Consider the following 16622-nt stretch of genomic DNA (forward strand, 5'->3'; position numbering starts at 1 on the left):
GTCAGATTTCAGGGAGCCAGAGTTGCTCCCGGGCGCCCCTCCGTCTCCCATTTCAAGCTCCTCGTCAGCAGGGCAGCTATGCTGAGAGGAAGCTGCTGAAACCTGAAGCCCCTAGCTGTGAACTGAGAGATCCAGTGTGGTGCAAAAGTGTCAAGTTCATTTCATCTGGATCAGCATTCTCAGAACCAGGCGCTGAATGGGAGGCTGTGACCAGCTGTACATTTCGCAGGGACTCCGAAGGCTCGTTTGTCGAGTTTTGGGAACATCGAGGCTTGAGGCCCCAAAGTAAAGACCCTATATAGCAGAACAGTCACTGCGCCTTCAGTTCTCTCTCTTACTGTACACGAAGGACATGGGACACAACAGGGCAGCAGGTGGCGCAGTGGTTAAAGCACTCGCCTTGGGCCTTGGAGTTTGAAACCCCACTCCCACTGTAGTACTCTTGATCAAGGTACTTACCCCAAAGCAGTTGTTAAAATTACCCAGCTGTATAAATACGTAAATCATTTTAAGCATCTCGGTATACCAATATCAAATTGTAAGTAACTTTGGACAAGGATTTCAGTTAAATAAACAGGCGATATAGTAAACTGTGACAGACGTTACAAATCCTACATCACGACTTGCAAATGATCAGTGTTCTGTCCCAGCTTTGAAACTAACAGACTGGTGGACACTGCCAAGGACCCAGAGACCAGAATGGAGATTCATCTTCGAACCCCTCCTTTCTGCTCAGACTCGCAACTCACCTGTGGTACTGAGGCCGCTGGCCTGCTGCCGTGCAGAGAAAAACATGCTGGCAGAGGCCTCCAAAAACTGCAAGGAAAGGAGAATATCATGAACAGGAATATCAGTGTAATTCAAATCTGAATCATTCGGTCAAGTAAGATCAGTAAAGTCACATGAGGTGGTCCATTAACAGGTGGAATGAGAAAATATGTCATCAGCATGTGAAACATATTGTGAAAGAAATCATGTTCTTACTTGTGCTATTCTGGTTTTCTTCTGCTGGAACTGGCAGAGCCTCAGGATTCGAGCACCCGACTGGTCACTGAACTGCTGGTGGAAGGGGTGCAGCAACTGGACTGTTTCTCCAAAGCTTTAAAAAAATTAAAAAAAAAAAATTTAAAAAAAAATTGAGGCCCGTGACCATGGTCAGCATATCTGATTTACCTGCCAGAGTCCACACAGCTGTGTTCAAAACCTCACCTGCACACAGACACCTGTCCCACCTCCAGGAGAGTGAGAGCGTTGACGATGACAGACAGAGACTCGAAGGCTAACTGCTCGACAGGGTGGGTGAGAGAGAGAGAGAGAGAGAGAGAGAGAGAGAGAGAGAGAGAGAGAGAGAGAGAGAAGTCAAACTGTGGGGTCTGTGCATTAGCTGCCAATTACACATGCACTTCAAGAGATCTCAGATAGTTCATTTAAAACAGCGCATTTCAGAGGTTATGTGCCAGAGTATATTGAATTTTCCCTGCTGTGCGAAGAAGTAAAACCTCCAAGTGGGACAGCTGGTGGCGTAATGTAACTTTGCTCCAGTAAAGAATTACCAAGCTGTATAAATGGGTAAATAAATTGTTAGAAGCTTAACGTTGTAAGTTGCTTTGGAGAAAAGTGTCTGCTACATGAATAAATGCAAGTTTCTTTAGCTGAAACATTGTTCAAATAATATCTTTCACCCCCCCCACTCCAACAGAGGGTGCTTTTCATTGTATACAAACTATGGGCAGAAACTCTATTTAGCATCAACCACCTTGTCATTCAATCCCGAAAAGCGTACCTGTTTAGAATGGTTGTCAATCATACTGGATGAGTCGTCCACAGCCAGGCATATCTGATACTCTCTCTTGCTGGGCTTCGTCCTTCTCAGCCAGATCTTATCCTTGCGGAACTGGCTGGCGATGTAGGGGATGACCTTGCGCATGTTCAGCCGCTTGCCTGTGCGGTAGTCGCCCCTGTTGGAAGACGAGAGCACGCCACCGACACGCTTAGAGCTCAGCCTCAGAGAGCCATATTCTCAATGACATGTGCCCTCGAGGGGGCGTGGCCTCGGAGAGATTCACTTACTTGAGCTTGGCCGCCTGTGTGGGCTCCAGGATGAGCCGCAGCTGCTCGCACAGCTGCTGGGACAGCGGGGAGGTCAGCAGCTGGTACTGGTGCCACATGGCAGTGGCGGTGCTCTCCTGATGCAAGGCCAGTGGGGGAGGGAAGTCATGGCTACTGGTAATCTCACAGATGACACCGTACAAGTAAAGTTTCACACTGACTGAGAAGGGACTGGAATTACAATGAAAAAATTACTACTGGACTTGTGGTCACATTTCTGCAGTGAGGTGACAACCTGGGTCATGACATTACCTCATCCTGTGTGCCAGGAGGCTGCTTCTGCCAGGCCTCCAGCTGTTGTTCTAGCTCCTTCCTCAGCTCCTCTGGGTCCCTGAATGGGGTCTGTGACACACACACACACACACACACACACACAAAATATCAAAACATCATATGACCAAAACTGCCAGCACAGACTCTTCAGTGGTCACAATTACGTTAACATTCCAAACAGAAAGCGCAGTGGAACCTCCTAGTTTCTCTGACCAATCTGTCTCCAGCTGTTGTAGGTGCAGTTGTTCTGCTAAGTTACCTTGTGGAGGTCCATCAGCAGCAGCTCAGGCACAGTGTGTATGCTGGACTCCCAGCTTCTCTCTGGATGCTCTTCATCTCCCTCTTCCTCTTCATGTTCTGACCTCTTATCCTCCTCGTCATCATTCTGCTGCCTCTGAGCCTCCAGTTCACTGCTCTCCAGTCCTGAAACACACAGTATACCCAAAATTCCCGTCTCTCCTTCTCTCTCTCAGAGGTGCCCACGCCCACACACACACACACACACACACACACACACACACACACACACACACACACACACACAGAGAGAGAGAGAAACCCCCTGCTGCTCTAGTACCTTTCTGTGAAGCCTTGGTAGTATCTAGCTTCTCTGGCTTCAGCTCTTGGGTATCGACCATCTGCAGATCTTCTTCGGGTTCCTCCGTGTCCATGGAAACATCCTCCTCTTCATCTTTCTCAGTTTGCTGCTGAGCTCCATTTGGTTTCTGCTGGTCAGCACTGGCAACATCTGTCAACGGCAGAAACACGGGTTCCAAGAACAGTTTCGGGCAGGAAGGAAGTTGACCCTGGAGGCTCTGCCACCGAGACTGCGCTGCTGAGTCTCCGCAGTGTACCATAGGTCTGGGCATCGTGGTCCTGCTCGCCCTCCTTCATGTGCTCATACAGGTCTGACTCCCGCTGGTCACGGGTGCAGTCTTGCTGCCTCTCCTCCCCGCTCTCCACCATGCGCAGCCGCTTGTTGACCCGGTCACTGTCGTCACCAGTGGACCTCTCGTTATCCGCCCGACCCGGCTTTCTCTTGAAGCTCTGAAACAGATTGGTAGGACACACACAGAGTTGTAATGCCTAGGGTGGACCAGACTGAAAGTATGAGGACATTCTGATGATCAAGACTGATGCGAACCTGCGTCTTGCTCTGGCTCTGTTTCAGAGAGGAGATCCGTGCCATCAGCTTGGACTCGTGACCCTCGGACTGACTGGCATCAGCTGCCCCTGTCCCGTGTTCCTGTGGACGGAAGTTGTAAGTTGCAGTGTGGGGTGTTACTGAGGGAATGACCAGATGTACACAAATGGGGGTTTCCTATGGGTGCCGCCGTTTCCTCCCACAGTGAATTGGTACCTCTAAACTGCCCTCAGTGTGTGTGTGTGTGTCACATTATTCCATTGTACAGATGATTGAATAAATGTTGGCATTTTAGTGCAGCGTATCTAGTCACTGTGGACAAAGTTGTCATCTTAGTATTCACTGTGCAAAAGTATTTGCAAAATCACTCACCGGAAATGTAAATGTAGATGGTGTCTGTAATCTAAGTGTAGTCAAAGTATAAGATTGCCACCCCAGTGTTGGGTACCTCCTTAGCTTGGTCCCGCTCTGATGCATCTCCAGCCAGTTCCACCGCGGTATCGCTCTGCACGTTCTCCTCTCCTGTCTGCCCATCGGTATCGTGCTCCTTCCTCTCCACTGACTCTGGCTGTTCCTCATCTTCCTTTGTTTCCTGCTCTTCCTCCTGTGGATGAAATGACCACATTCAATTCCCACATGAAGAACATGAACTTCTAACCCAGACTTGTTGAAGTCCAAGAATGGAGCTATTCATGCTTCTGGCTCATAGATATGCACAAGTGTGATAAAGACAAACAGACAAACCTTGAGTTGTTGGCCTTGGTCAGTCGGAATGGCCTTGTCTTCCTCTTTTCCTTTCTCGTTCCCCTTGTCTTTCTCATCCTCACTGGATGTCTCCTCCTCTTTCTCAGCACTCTCGCTACTCTCTGGTTCTTTGTCACCTTCTGTTTCTCCAGTCTCCTCCTCAGGTTTGTCCCCCTCCTGGCTCATCTCTTTACCCTGGTCATCCTGCTGCTCATCGGACATCCCCTCTGGCCCCTCCTCCTTACCCTCGCCCTCCGACCCTTCCTTCTCGTCCACCTCCATGGACATCTCGTCTATGTCAAATGGATTGTCTTCTGCAATGGTAAACAAATATTTCCTCAGTATGATTCCTAATTATCTATTCAGCAGAATCTTACCCAAGTGCTCATACCCTGTAATTTCATTCATCTCGTTTGCAGTCCAAGGACCAAAATGTCCATCCTTCTTTCCTTTCCATCCACCTCTCCCTCTCCTCACCTTCTCCTTCCTGCTCTTCCCCAGCCTGCTCATCACCCTCATCCAGGTTGACATCATCTGGCAAGTCCATGGCCTCAGAGTCTGGTTTCTTCTCCTGCTTGCCATGGTACGGGTCTACCTCATTCTCGTCAAACTCTCGCTGGAACACCAACACCAAACAGTCAATGTGATGTACCACAGTAAAGTGGAAGAAAGTCTCAGTTTGTATGTCTGATTGGTGCCCTTCAGCATTAATATCTGCTTACACCAGGCATGTGAAAATTCTAATAAAAACCAAAACACATTACCTCATCAGTTTGCTCATGAATCTTATCTTGCCCTTCCTCTGTGTCCTCCTCATTTTTGTTTTTGTCCTGTTTCTTCTTGTCATTTTTGTTGGCATCTCCAGCATCCAGGTTGTCATCCTTTGCTACCAGCTCTGACTCGCCCTGTAACATCAACCATCATCAACAGCAGAAGCTTTCTCCTTCACTTGGTGGAAATACAGGAATGTTGGCACTAATTTGCAGAGAATATCTTTTTTCTCCAGATGACTCATGTAAGGTAGGGTGTGCTGAAATGCTGAAGTGTGCCAATACCTCATCCATTCCTGCGCCGAATTCCTCCTCTTTGTCACTGGACTCAGGGTCGTCCTCGTCTTCATCACCCCACATCCTCTCGTCCAGCGTTTCTGTCTGGCCTTCTCCCAGGTCTCCCATTTTCTTGTCCAGCTCTTTGTCATCCTCTTTTTCAGAGTCCTCCTCATTGTCCTCGCCTGCAACGATGTGTTGACACTGATCATGTATACACACTAGATATGCATACCGGAGATGCGCAGGTTGTCTGCTTCTGCACTATGAAAGCTTTTTCCAGCTCCAAAAAAATGTACCAACCAAGTTCTCCGTCATGCATTTTGCCGTCAAAGTCCTCTGACATCTCTATGGCATTGTCTTCTTCTTTAACGTCTCTCTTGGCCTGTTCTTCGTCCTCTTTCTCTTGCCCCTCCTGGAAACTGTCCTCAATCTACAACAGACAACACAAGGAAAACATCAGATGGCTGTTGTCAGATTGTGGAAAAGTTCATGGGGTTACATGCCAACTTCCAACAGCCTGTACCTGCTCTTCGTTTTCGATCTTGTCGCTGACGTCTTTGCTGCCTTCACCCTCGCCAATGCCACCTCCTTCATAATCGTGGAACTGTGTAGCGCCCTCACCATCGCCACTGCTTGTGAAGTCTTGGGGTAAGCAGAAGCCCTAGAAGACACAATGGGGAGAGATCACTAAAATGTGCTTATTTGGAAACTGATCATTCTTTTCCTCCATAAAGCATATAAAACACATAAATGCAACACTGGTTGATCTTTTTAGGATTCCTACTACAAACTGCATTTCCTCATCTGGCCCAATCAGAGGAGAGCTGTGACGGAGTACCTTCTGGGCCAGCTCTGTGAAGATGCTGGCCAGGACGGAGAGCAGCTTGCCCGTGCTTCTGTGGGCTCCTAGGGAAATAGCCAGGTAATGGCGCACCAGTTCTGAATACACGCTCATCATGGGCAGCAGTCGAACCAGCAGCCTGCAGGCATCACTCAGCTCCTGTAACCAATACATGTACAGGAACATGCCACAAACAACCACAGAAAACAGGCTTTTGAGACACCAGCATGTTTGCAGCTTCATGGAGATGTATTTGTGGACTGGTTTGCACCGCACCAGGAGATATTGAGGAGAGCAGGCATCCCTGTGGGATCCAAGTCCTCCCAGCAGCTTCTCCATTGATGTGTTAATCTCTTGCAGTGAGAGGAAAGAGATTTCTTCACTTAAATTCTCCTCCAGAAGTTTGGTTAGGTGTCCAGTCTTTAGCAGGTCCTCTGCTGACTCCTCCGTGCCATCTAAAATAATGGCATATTTGGCACCATATTATACTTCATGCTCTAAAGGTGTAAAAAAAAAATTGTTTAAAAAATTCCCAGCGGCATTTACAGTTAATTAGGGTGTACTGAGTTTCTCGTGAAAGAACCGGAGGCATTCTGCCCCTTGATGCAAAGAAAAGGTTCACAGTTTAAGGACAGATTTCCTCACCTTTGCTGGTTTTTCTGAGGTGCTGCTCTTGTTCCTTATTGCCATTCCTACTCTTGACCAGGTTCTGCACTGCACATAACACCTTGTTGACGGCCTTCTCCAGCTGCTCAGAGAATCTGGAATAGAACGTCTCTGGGAGCTCTGGAGGAGAGGTTGTAAATAAAGAAGCAGAGATGTGAAGTTGCTGTTCAAATACAGGACTGGTTTTTGTTAATGAGTCGTCTTCCTGAGCCTCCATGTGTCACAGCCACATCTGTGTGACATTCTAGTGTCCTCTGGAAGAACACGGTAAAATCAATAACCTTGGTGAATGCTGCCAATGGACAGCAGCTGCGTCTTCCACGAGGCGAATTCCACGAGGCTAGCCTGCACCTCTCCCCGCACATGCTGTAGGCTGCGTTTCAGGGCAGGCTGACCACGGCTCCCTGCAGCTCCCTCGAGCAGGACAGGGGTGAAGAGTTCCTCCACCGCAGTCATCTGAGCCACCACAGTGCTGAGACAGTCCAGCCCCAAGGAGCACGCTGTGAAGTGGGTCCTGAGAGCCAAACAGAGTGGCTTGGTCAAAACTGAGAAATGAACCTGGCCCTCACATGTATTATTTATTTATTCCTTTGTTCGTATATATGATGCTTTTCTCCAAACTATTTATGATGGAAGGTCTGTATAATAAGCTTCTTATAATTATGTACCCATTTATGCAGCTGGGCAATTTTTATTGGAGCCATTCAAGTAAGTATTAATCACCTGTAAATGACATTGCTGTTATGTTTTTACCCAAAATTAGGTCACATATGCATATATAGGAAGAATTTGTCAATATATTCATTTATTGTTACCTATTTGGTTATCTGACCCTTATTTTCAAGATGACGTACATCATCTGTTAGAGAAGACAGAGGAGCTCTGCGCTGAGAGGAACGGTTAAAACTCAGCAGGTGTTTAAGTTGAAACAGATGTTTATTCTTGGTCATATTCACTCACCAGGTGTGCAGGGTCTCTGCAGCAGACTGCTGCATCAACTCATCCAGCTCAGCCTTCAGCGCTTTGGTCTTAGCCAACATCCCAGACACCTTCTGCATTGCCTGCACCCAGGATGGGTCTCCCCTCCTCATCTGGCATCCCAGGGGCTGGCAGTGCTTGTCCAGGGGAGACAGGTACCTCAGAGTGGGCCCCTGGGGACCATCGGCCGGGTCTGTTCCTTCAGGGCAGCAGCGGAGCACCATGGAGAGCTGTTCCAAGACCAGGGTGCATAGCGTGGCCAGGGACTGAGCCCGACATGTCCACCCCTTCAGGGACTCCTGTGGAGGCAGGGCACCTTCTCTGTCCCCAGTGGCACCCAAGTGGGACTGCACCCCCTGCAGGCATCCAATGAGCTGCCTGTATTTCAGAGTGAAAAAGCACACATGTCCAGCGATGGAGTGCTGTGTGAGGGCAAATGGAGCTCAGGGGTTCAGATTAATGAAGGGGTGGGACCAGGTGTGCTGGATGTGGTACCTGAATCGGACCCACTGTTCCGTAAGCCCAGTGAGACGGCGCCTCTGTCTGAGTAACAGCTTCAGCAAATGGGAGGAGAATCCTCTACAGCGCTCCACATTGCCCAAGCCCAGCTCCTGCAAAACACACATGGAGATATACACAGAGACTTAATCTCCTGAATCACACACAGTCACATACACTCCTTGCTGTGCCAGTCACCTTGGCCGCACTCTGGAGTGCAGTCTGCAGTGCGTTCCTCCGGGCCCATGAGCGATAGAAGTACTTCTCACAGCCCTCCCATGCCATCATCATCTCCTCGAAGAGCCTGAAAGCATTAGCACACACAGGCTCCTTAGCGCAATCCTGAACACATTTAAAACATGTCCATGGCAAAGTCACAGCACTGAGTGTAAACGCTGCACGCTGGAAAAGGACGATGAGTGTGAAATTGGAATTATCTGTCACGTTCCTCACTTTTTCTCAGTCTCCTCAGTTGTCCTGACGGTGGACAGGGCAGTGGCCACATCCAGGGGCGGTAGACACAGCGTCTCCTCTTGGCTGGCACTGCGTGCCCACGTTAAGCCTTTGCGGTATGACAGGCCTGCCAAAGAGAAAAGGAGGATTCTCTTGTGATCCCTTGATGACTTTCATATTTACAGCTGAATGGGACCAACTAGCTTCCAACAGAAGTGGAAACCCCTTTTTCAGCAGCTTCAAAGCGTACCAATCTGTGCTAGCATCTTGAAGAGATCGGAAAGCGCTCTCTGCTTCTGCTGCAGGATGTGCTTGGCCTCAGATTTCTGCTTCTCCTTCTCTGCAGATGGGTTCACAGCCAGACTCTGGAGCTCGCGCATGTTCCTGATCACTTCGGCTGGGGAGGTAGTGATGCATCACATCATATGGCAAGGGTGTGAGGTCACAAAAGGACACGGTGCCGAAGCGCGAGCTCCAAATGCTGCCATGAAGTTCACGGAAAATGTGATGAAGTCTCACCGGTGAACTGATCCAGGTCTTCCGATAGCTCAGACAGAGAGCTCTTCTTTGCGAGCTGCACGCACATCTTCCTCATCTTCTTGGTGAGGGAGGGCAGACGGCTCTGCAGCAATGAGGGATCGAGGCTGGGTGCACCTTCCTCGGACACATCAACCTGTCACATGAACACATCACTGTAACCTCACTGCACACAGCTATAGCACTAGTTACTAGTTGCTCTTGCTTTACATGAGTGTTCACAACAGGACAACACAAAAGCAAGACCCATATGTGACATACAGTATGCTGTACCTGCAGTTCTTGACTCTTCCCTGGGAGGGCTCTCTTCAGCACTTGGTGCAGCCTGTGGAGTGGAGTCTCCTCAGTGTTGGAGTCAATGCTGTCCAGGTTGGCGCTGTTGCCCTGCTCTACCAACTCCAGGGCACATGGAGTGCTAAGTGCTGCTTCAAACTTCTTCACAAACTTGAACAGGGTCCTGAGTGTGTGGGAACACACACACACAGGTCATAGTCTCTGCATGTGAGATAAGGCGCTAAATTTTCTCTATGTGATCATATACCATGATTATACTAAATTCAAAACTAACCGATGGGTTTTCTCGACAGACTGCTTTATGGACCAGAAGTTGACATCATTCCACTTGGAAATCTTGACAAAGTCCTGTAGATGACAAGATGTGTAGTTAGTTGGGAAGGGTGAAGCTTTCATTTAAAGAAATTTTTAAAAAAAAGTCAGCTAGCCATACCTTGAGCTCTTTCTCGATCGGCTGCCGCAGTTGGGTGATTTTGGCATGTATGCTCTCTGAGAACTGACTGTAGTACTTGTACAGATTCCAGAAGAGCCCACTCAGAGAAGCTGGAAAGGCAGTAATATACTGCAGTCAGATTAACATATAATAAAATGTTCATAAATACGATAATTGTTGAGTGCAGCTAAAACTGTCATGACCATCAAGTGGGACAAGTTGTACAGGTCACAGATGGGATATCACATGGGTAGGATGTGATGAGACCTCACCCTGGGCTTCCTGTGAAGAAGCCAGCAGCAGGTGGCAGTGGAAGGTGAGAAGCATTTCCAGGCGGGTATGGAACTCCCCCAGCGAGGAGCCCTCTATGAAGGCCTGCAAAGTGGAGGACACCGAGGAGATGGACAGGCTATCCACACTATCTCCTGCTGAAGGAAAGAAAGGGTGGAGAGAGAGAGAGGGGGAAAAAAAAAAAAACAAAACCTTAACATAGGGATAACCAAGGAGGGGGAAAGGAGGTCAACCACTGTTTTTTTTTTGTGCCCTACTGCCTGACAAGTTATACCTTTCCATGTTCCTATGAGACTCCATGTATCACAAAATTTTCCAACCCCCCCCAAGACTCTACTTTCTATCAACATATAATGGGTTACTAGATCAGTTAGAGGGTAAGATAACAGGCATTGTGATGGTTAGAGGTGCTGCCTCGCATTTGAAGGTATCAGTCCCACTTCTAGTTATAGTGCTCTTGAGTAAAAGTTACCCTGCTGTATACAGAGTAAATACAGGTGGTTCTTGAGTTACAACATATGCAACTCACAACCACCCAAACTTAAGATGACCGTCCCCATTAACTTGATTATCTTATTTCTGAGTCCTAACACGTGGTTGTAATGCCAAAGACGGCTTCAACTTCAGTCTGTCAGTGTTTGAGTGTCTAGCAGTGATTGCATTTTGTTTGTAAAACATCTTGCTTGTGATTCCCTTCAAATTAGCCACTATTTAAAATGGCTATCAATGAATAAAGTGGGCATCCTTTCTTCTTTAATGAATAGTGCACAGGCTTAACTACAGTTTTATAATTACCTGTACTGCATTTAATTTTATAAATACTGCGTTTATATTATTTTTCTATATTTGTGATATTTTAACATGAATAGCATGTGAAATTAGTGAATTAAAGCCCTACTGTAAAACATAACATTCATACATGTTGTTTATATACCCTTATAATACAATTTGCACACCATAAAGTTGACAAATGACAGGATACAGAACCCTATCGTAAGTGGACGACTACTCATAATTCTAAGTACTTAATCCTGCAAGCTGCTTTGGAGAAGAGCATCAGCTAAAGGAATAAATGTAAATGTAGGATGTTCAGAGACAAAGCAGAAAAGGGACCTCACCTGTGGCAGCGTCTGCTCCGTGTTCCTGGAGGTACCTCTCTGTGAGCTGGTAGATGGAGAACCAGTGCTTTGTTGACCTCTCGGTGTGGCGCTGCAGGGCGTTGTCCAGACTGCTGGACCAGCAGCTGCAGGAAAGAGTAAAATGAGCCATTTATAAATGGAGAAAACTCCTGAAGTTGAGCTCTTAGAAGAATGAACATGATTATTAAAACTTAATTAAGGGTGCAACAGAATTGCTTGTGTTTGTTGAGAAAATGAAGAGAAGACAAAAGGGAACTGCCAGAAGGCCTGGGCCTTACTTGAGCTCCAGCTTGCGCCACTCAATGATAAGCTGTGTGACGGCCTCCAGCTCCTTCCTTAGGGACACTGCTCGGCTAGCGTTGTTCTCCCAGTCCTAGGGGGCACAACAAGGGCTGGTGTAGATATGGCAGTGTGGAAGTGTGGACAAAAAGGCTACGAAGATAGCAACAGAACTGAGGAAAAGGAAGAATGGCCTAATGTGGGGGGGGGGGGGGGGGGGGGGGGGGGAGCAGAAGGTGACAGGTGCCTCGACCAGCTGAGCGAGTGGGCTGTGGGGAGGCGTGCCAGGACAGCATTAAGGACAGTGTATGAGGTGATAATGTGGGCAGACACCGGGTCCCAAAGGAGAAGCAAGCTTCACCTGGGCTTTGTTGAGCAAGATCTCCAGGCCATTTAGGAACTTGGCCAATGGACTGGACAGACTGAAGCCCATGATTCGCTCAATCACCACCATCAGCTGGAAGAAAGAACAGAGATCACTGAAACACACACTGATCAGTCATCTGATACCATTTGTTACCCAGGCCTGTATATCCCCAGCATGCCCTTTGCTGAGCCTCTTAAATCTAAAGCATTTTTCCCCATTACAGCCCGCTATCCCACCTGCATGAGGGCTGGGTGCTCCGGCCATTCCTCCAGCCGTTGTTCAACAGCAGCAGCCATCTGCTCCAGGACTGGAAGGCAGCGGCAAGCCTCCCTCATGTTGGAGTGCTGGTAGAAATCGTAGGGCCCTTCAGACTGGAGGTGCAGGTCGCTCTCCCTGCCAGTGCCCCGCACTGTGTTCTGAAGAAGGGTGCTGAGTACAAGCTGAGACCCAACCAGCTGCTGGTTCATCTCAGAGTCTGAGGGGAGAGACAAGGACTCCTTCAGTGTGCCATTATCCATAAACAAACTTGAAAGATCTATGCTGATACCATAGCATCATTTCACAACATTTACATTATCATTGTTTACCGTTTTCACAAGTAAATTTCACTTTGGGCTGTATTTATAAAATTATGAGAATTGTCATGTTAACCATGCACCCTTAAGGATGTGAGAAGCGTAGCATACCCAACAGGTAATAGAAGCGTGACATCACAGGGGCCGCTAGCTGATAGGAGGACACCAGAGGACCGATGTGATCTCTGCTTTGACTGACTGGGGGACTCTTCCGGTACCAGAGTGATGAAGCAAACCCAAGACACAACCTCTGATGGACCTGCACCAACGTGTACAAGCAAGCTGCCGAGAGGGAGGTGTTGTCACCAGGCTCTGCCTCCAGGCCCTCCACCTCCGCCATAGACTCTGCTGGCTGCTCCAGACTGGGCTGGGAAGTGATGTCGGCAAAGTCCTGCAAAACAAGGGGAGGAGAGCAAGTTGAATCCATAAGCCAGCATAGTCCAGAATGTGCAGGAGTGTGAGGATGACATCAAGAAAGTGATTTCAATCCTGAGCAGAGAAGCAGCTATTTCACACCCAAGATACTGATGTAAACTACCACTATAAAATGAGTGTAGTAAACAGTTAACCAATAATCAGGCAGCACAGAGGTCAAGTTACAAGGTCAAGGCTCAGCAAGGTTCCTGGCACAGCACCTTTAAGAAATTACTAAGTCCTTTTGAATAAAAGTGCCTTAAGCAAATTAGTATAATACATACTCTCTTCATAATAGGAATGGTCAAGCCACAGATGTTTGAACGTAGTTTATTTTAATTGTATTTTCTCCACCTATCCGTCTAAAATTTCTGTTGCGGAGCAAATGTGTTGTATGTTTATGCACCCAGTGGCTAACTGGCAGTAAAATGCACCCAGACAGAATAGGGTAGGCCTGCCTTAATTCAACTCACTTCCACTGTGTCTACAATGTGATGAACATCAGGATCAAATGCTACACATGTTTACGTGATGAATTATTCAACAATGGGTGCAGAACAGGAGTTTGTGGACATGACATTCTCATTTTTATTAAGTTTTAAATTTTAGAATAGCTCAAAGTTAATCATTTTTAAAAAGTTGTAAGGTTATTTTTTGTTATAATTCTAACCAAAAATTTTACAAAACCTAACTGGTAAACAAATTAAAGGATGTCTGCATTATTAAGCTTTTACTTAACTGATTTAGTGTTGAAGTGACTTTGTAGTTACGAACAAAATGAGCTATAGACCTTTGTGCCAGCTGTGTTTGTACAATAAGCAACCAGTTTAGTTTAATAAAACAAAAATCAACATGTCCCCCTTAATAGATGTCTGAGTGTCAGTGTCAGCAGTGCTGTAGCTGAATAGGGATGGATTCTTGAGGGCAGAGCATTAACATGAGTGGGCACCTTGTCAAACTGGGGAAAGCTGTGTCTGAAATCCCTCTCCTCCTGCTCCTCCTCGCTTAGTCCAGTCCCGTGCAGCTGGCTGCGGGTGCGATTGCGGTACAAACTAGCCTCCAGCTGCTCCTTCTCCCTAGCACGTTGTTCCTGTTCATCCCATGTGTTCACCAGAGCCTGGCAGGGAATGAAACAACACAAAGCGCTGAAATGTAGCTGAAATTAATGTGAAACATGGAGCATCCTGTACATATTAACGTTAAGCTAGCACTGGACCACGCAGAGCACTCCTAAAAGCACAGGAGATTCTGGTATTTGCCTGCTATAAAATATTCATCACGATCAAGCATTTGCATGTGAATGGATCTATATGGAAGGTATCAGATGTCAATGTCCACTGTATTAAAGCACAAACACCTCCAGGCAGCATGGAAGGGGAATGATCAGGATGACACCAAACCCAGTGCACTTACCTGACAGATATGTCTGAAGAGGCTGAGGGCATCCTGACCTAGACTTCTTGTGGAGAGGACATGGTACTGCACATATAGGAGTGCATTCATCAGCATGGTGGAAGGCTCTGGAAGCACCTGTCCTGGTTCTGACTCCGGAAGATGCTTCTTCAGATCCTGCAGGACGTCCAGGCAGGCCCGGGAGCAGAGGTAGTCAGCACGAGCCAGGTAAGAGGGCGGGCCAGACGAGGCTAGGGGGAAGGCCAGCAGGCAGGAGACTAGTCCCTGCAAGCCTGGCGGAGAGGCCAGAGAGGAGGACAGCTGTGATGCCACCAACCGCATGCCATGCTGCATCTGCAGAAATGCGGCCCGCAGGGGTCCCACTACATCTGGGTACAGAGGGTACTCCTCCAGCAGGCGGCCCAGGAAACGCCACTGTGAGGCCTGCCACACCTCCTCCTCCTTCAGTAGAGCGCGAATCCTTGGCTTTGCTTGGGGCCTGGCCACTGGGAGTGCCTCCAGCAGCTGGGAGAGCAGGCCCTGGATGGCAGCAGGCTGCCCTATGCTTCCCAGGTAGTGCTGTAGCTCTTGGTAGAGCTGGCTGTACTGGGCCTCTTTGGGGCGGCACGCCTGCTTCCTGGACAACTCGTCGATCTGCTCTTTCACCTGCTGCATCCTGATCCACAAGTACCTGTAACCATGGCAACCAGTCAACCACTGTTCATGAAGCTCACCTCAACCATCTTGGCAGCACTGGCTCTCAGGAAGGCCAGGAGTTTGATGCCTGAAGTGTGAGCAGGGCGACACACACCTGATGCGAGGATGCTGGAAGCAGTCGGTGGCACTGCTCTCCTCCAGCTCCGCGCCCGTGAGTAGCTGAGAGGACAGGCTGCGACCCCTCCATTCCTCCTCCAGCAAGGCCAGCTGAAACCCCGAAAGGTGTACGGCAGAGACAGAGCTAGCGATTACAGTTCATCCCAGAGGTGTCAGTGAGGCAGAAAGAGGAGGATGTTCTCATATTTAAAATGAAATCAAGGTTTCTTTTATTACCACTAACTATTATTTAGCTGACACCTTTGCCCAAGGCAACTTGAGTTTGGGGTTTCCTCACTAAGCTACTTAAAATGATTTACCCAGTCATACAGGAAAGCAATTCTAACTTCAATTCCAAGAAGCAGCTTGCACAAAAGTACTACAGGACAAGTGAGATTCCAACCCGAGTCTCCAGACTGTAAGGCAACAACCCTAACCATTATGCCACCTACTGGTGACTTGCGAAGTGTAATGGGGACCAATTCAAACACTGATCACTTAACATAAAAACACATCCACACCAAAACATGTGTGTGAATACTCAAGGGAGCACTTCCTGCAGTTGGACAACACCCACCTCTTCTTTGGCATAGTTGAGTTTGTAGGCCCGTTTCACTGCTGGGTCAAAGATGGTATGAGGTGTCCACACTTGGATTTGTAGCAGGCCCATGTTGACCCAGAACACGCCGGAACAAACCAGCTGTGCCGGCTCCTCACCCCAGTTCTGGACGTACTGCTCCAGGCAGATAGTCGCCGTGGTGATAAAACCTTTGGGCAGCGCACTGGCGGGCAAACCTTTGCCGAGCACAGCGAGCACTTGTTGCGCAGCCACCACAGGCTCCACCCCCTCAGTAAGGCTCTCGCAGTTCTGTGTGTAGACCTCCTGGAGGCTCAGGGGCAGCAGCTCAGTCAGGGACTGGAGCAACATGCGCAGCACAAGGCCCTGCAGCCGATAGTCAGTGGTCCTATAAGACAGGGATGTAAATCTCTCATTTAAGAAAAAGAAAAAAGTTATTACCATTCCACTGCTAAATGTTTTTGCTTTGGAGGCAAACAAAATATTAAACAGACCAAATGAAGAAAACACTATTTAAAATAAAAAATACATGGGGATATGATCCTATTTATCCTACCCTAAGTATCCTTGCTTCATAATGCTAGAAACCAATGTGTTTGAAATATGAAATTTTTACTAAAACACTTGAATTTTTAATGAAAGTTTCTCATATCACAAGTTTAGGTCATTTATTTTTTCTTGAAAGCCTTATTTCATTTACACTGTGATACTTTGCCTATATTATGCCAAGCTTGCAGTGTGACTGCAGACACATCA

General features: G+C 47.9%; 1 protein-coding gene across 2 annotated transcripts in view; it reads right to left on the reverse strand.

The window, feature by feature from the left end:
• Window positions 1-16622, reverse strand: part of mdn1 (midasin AAA ATPase 1) — a 47280-nt gene that overhangs the window by 2090 nt on the left and 28568 nt on the right. Inside the window, exons 61-100 of one of the 2 annotated variants that reach the window (XM_018743690.2) lie at window positions 15867-16254; window positions 15288-15400; window positions 14498-15167; window positions 14034-14201; window positions 12782-13061; window positions 12332-12570; window positions 12090-12185; window positions 11728-11822; window positions 11429-11553; window positions 10292-10444; window positions 10020-10129; window positions 9861-9934; window positions 9566-9749; window positions 9275-9428; window positions 9006-9152; window positions 8756-8882; window positions 8501-8606; window positions 8300-8415; window positions 7787-8182; window positions 7108-7340; window positions 6806-6946; window positions 6437-6615; window positions 6158-6319; window positions 5843-5980; window positions 5620-5749; window positions 5326-5501; window positions 5035-5175; window positions 4748-4886; window positions 4271-4584; window positions 3975-4130; window positions 3527-3628; window positions 3237-3429; window positions 2960-3130; window positions 2642-2805; window positions 2362-2451; window positions 2071-2186; window positions 1784-1958; window positions 1210-1283; window positions 985-1099; window positions 750-816 (exon numbers count right to left, since the gene is read on the reverse strand). In XM_018743690.2, the coding sequence (XP_018599206.2) occupies window positions 750-816; window positions 985-1099; window positions 1210-1283; window positions 1784-1958; window positions 2071-2186; window positions 2362-2451; window positions 2642-2805; window positions 2960-3130; window positions 3237-3429; window positions 3527-3628; window positions 3975-4130; window positions 4271-4584; window positions 4748-4886; window positions 5035-5175; window positions 5326-5501; window positions 5620-5749; window positions 5843-5980; window positions 6158-6319; window positions 6437-6615; window positions 6806-6946; window positions 7108-7340; window positions 7787-8182; window positions 8300-8415; window positions 8501-8606; window positions 8756-8882; window positions 9006-9152; window positions 9275-9428; window positions 9566-9749; window positions 9861-9934; window positions 10020-10129; window positions 10292-10444; window positions 11429-11553; window positions 11728-11822; window positions 12090-12185; window positions 12332-12570; window positions 12782-13061; window positions 14034-14201; window positions 14498-15167; window positions 15288-15400; window positions 15867-16254 (6917 nt within the window). Of the gene's footprint in view, window positions 1-749; window positions 817-984; window positions 1100-1209; window positions 1284-1783; window positions 1959-2070; window positions 2187-2361; window positions 2452-2641; window positions 2806-2959; window positions 3131-3236; window positions 3430-3526; window positions 3629-3974; window positions 4131-4270; window positions 4585-4747; window positions 4887-5034; window positions 5176-5325; window positions 5502-5619; window positions 5750-5842; window positions 5981-6157; window positions 6320-6436; window positions 6616-6805; window positions 6947-7107; window positions 7341-7786; window positions 8183-8299; window positions 8416-8500; window positions 8607-8755; window positions 8883-9005; window positions 9153-9274; window positions 9429-9565; window positions 9750-9860; window positions 9935-10019; window positions 10130-10291; window positions 10448-11428; window positions 11554-11727; window positions 11823-12089; window positions 12186-12331; window positions 12571-12781; window positions 13062-14033; window positions 14202-14497; window positions 15168-15287; window positions 15401-15866; window positions 16255-16622 lie in introns of both variants that reach the window. The other variant, XM_018743689.2, reaches the window with a different exon arrangement.

This window comes from Scleropages formosus, chromosome 1 (genome assembly GCF_900964775.1).
Source record: "Scleropages formosus chromosome 1, fSclFor1.1, whole genome shotgun sequence".
NCBI classification, from domain to species: domain Eukaryota; kingdom Metazoa; phylum Chordata; class Actinopteri; order Osteoglossiformes; family Osteoglossidae; genus Scleropages; species Scleropages formosus.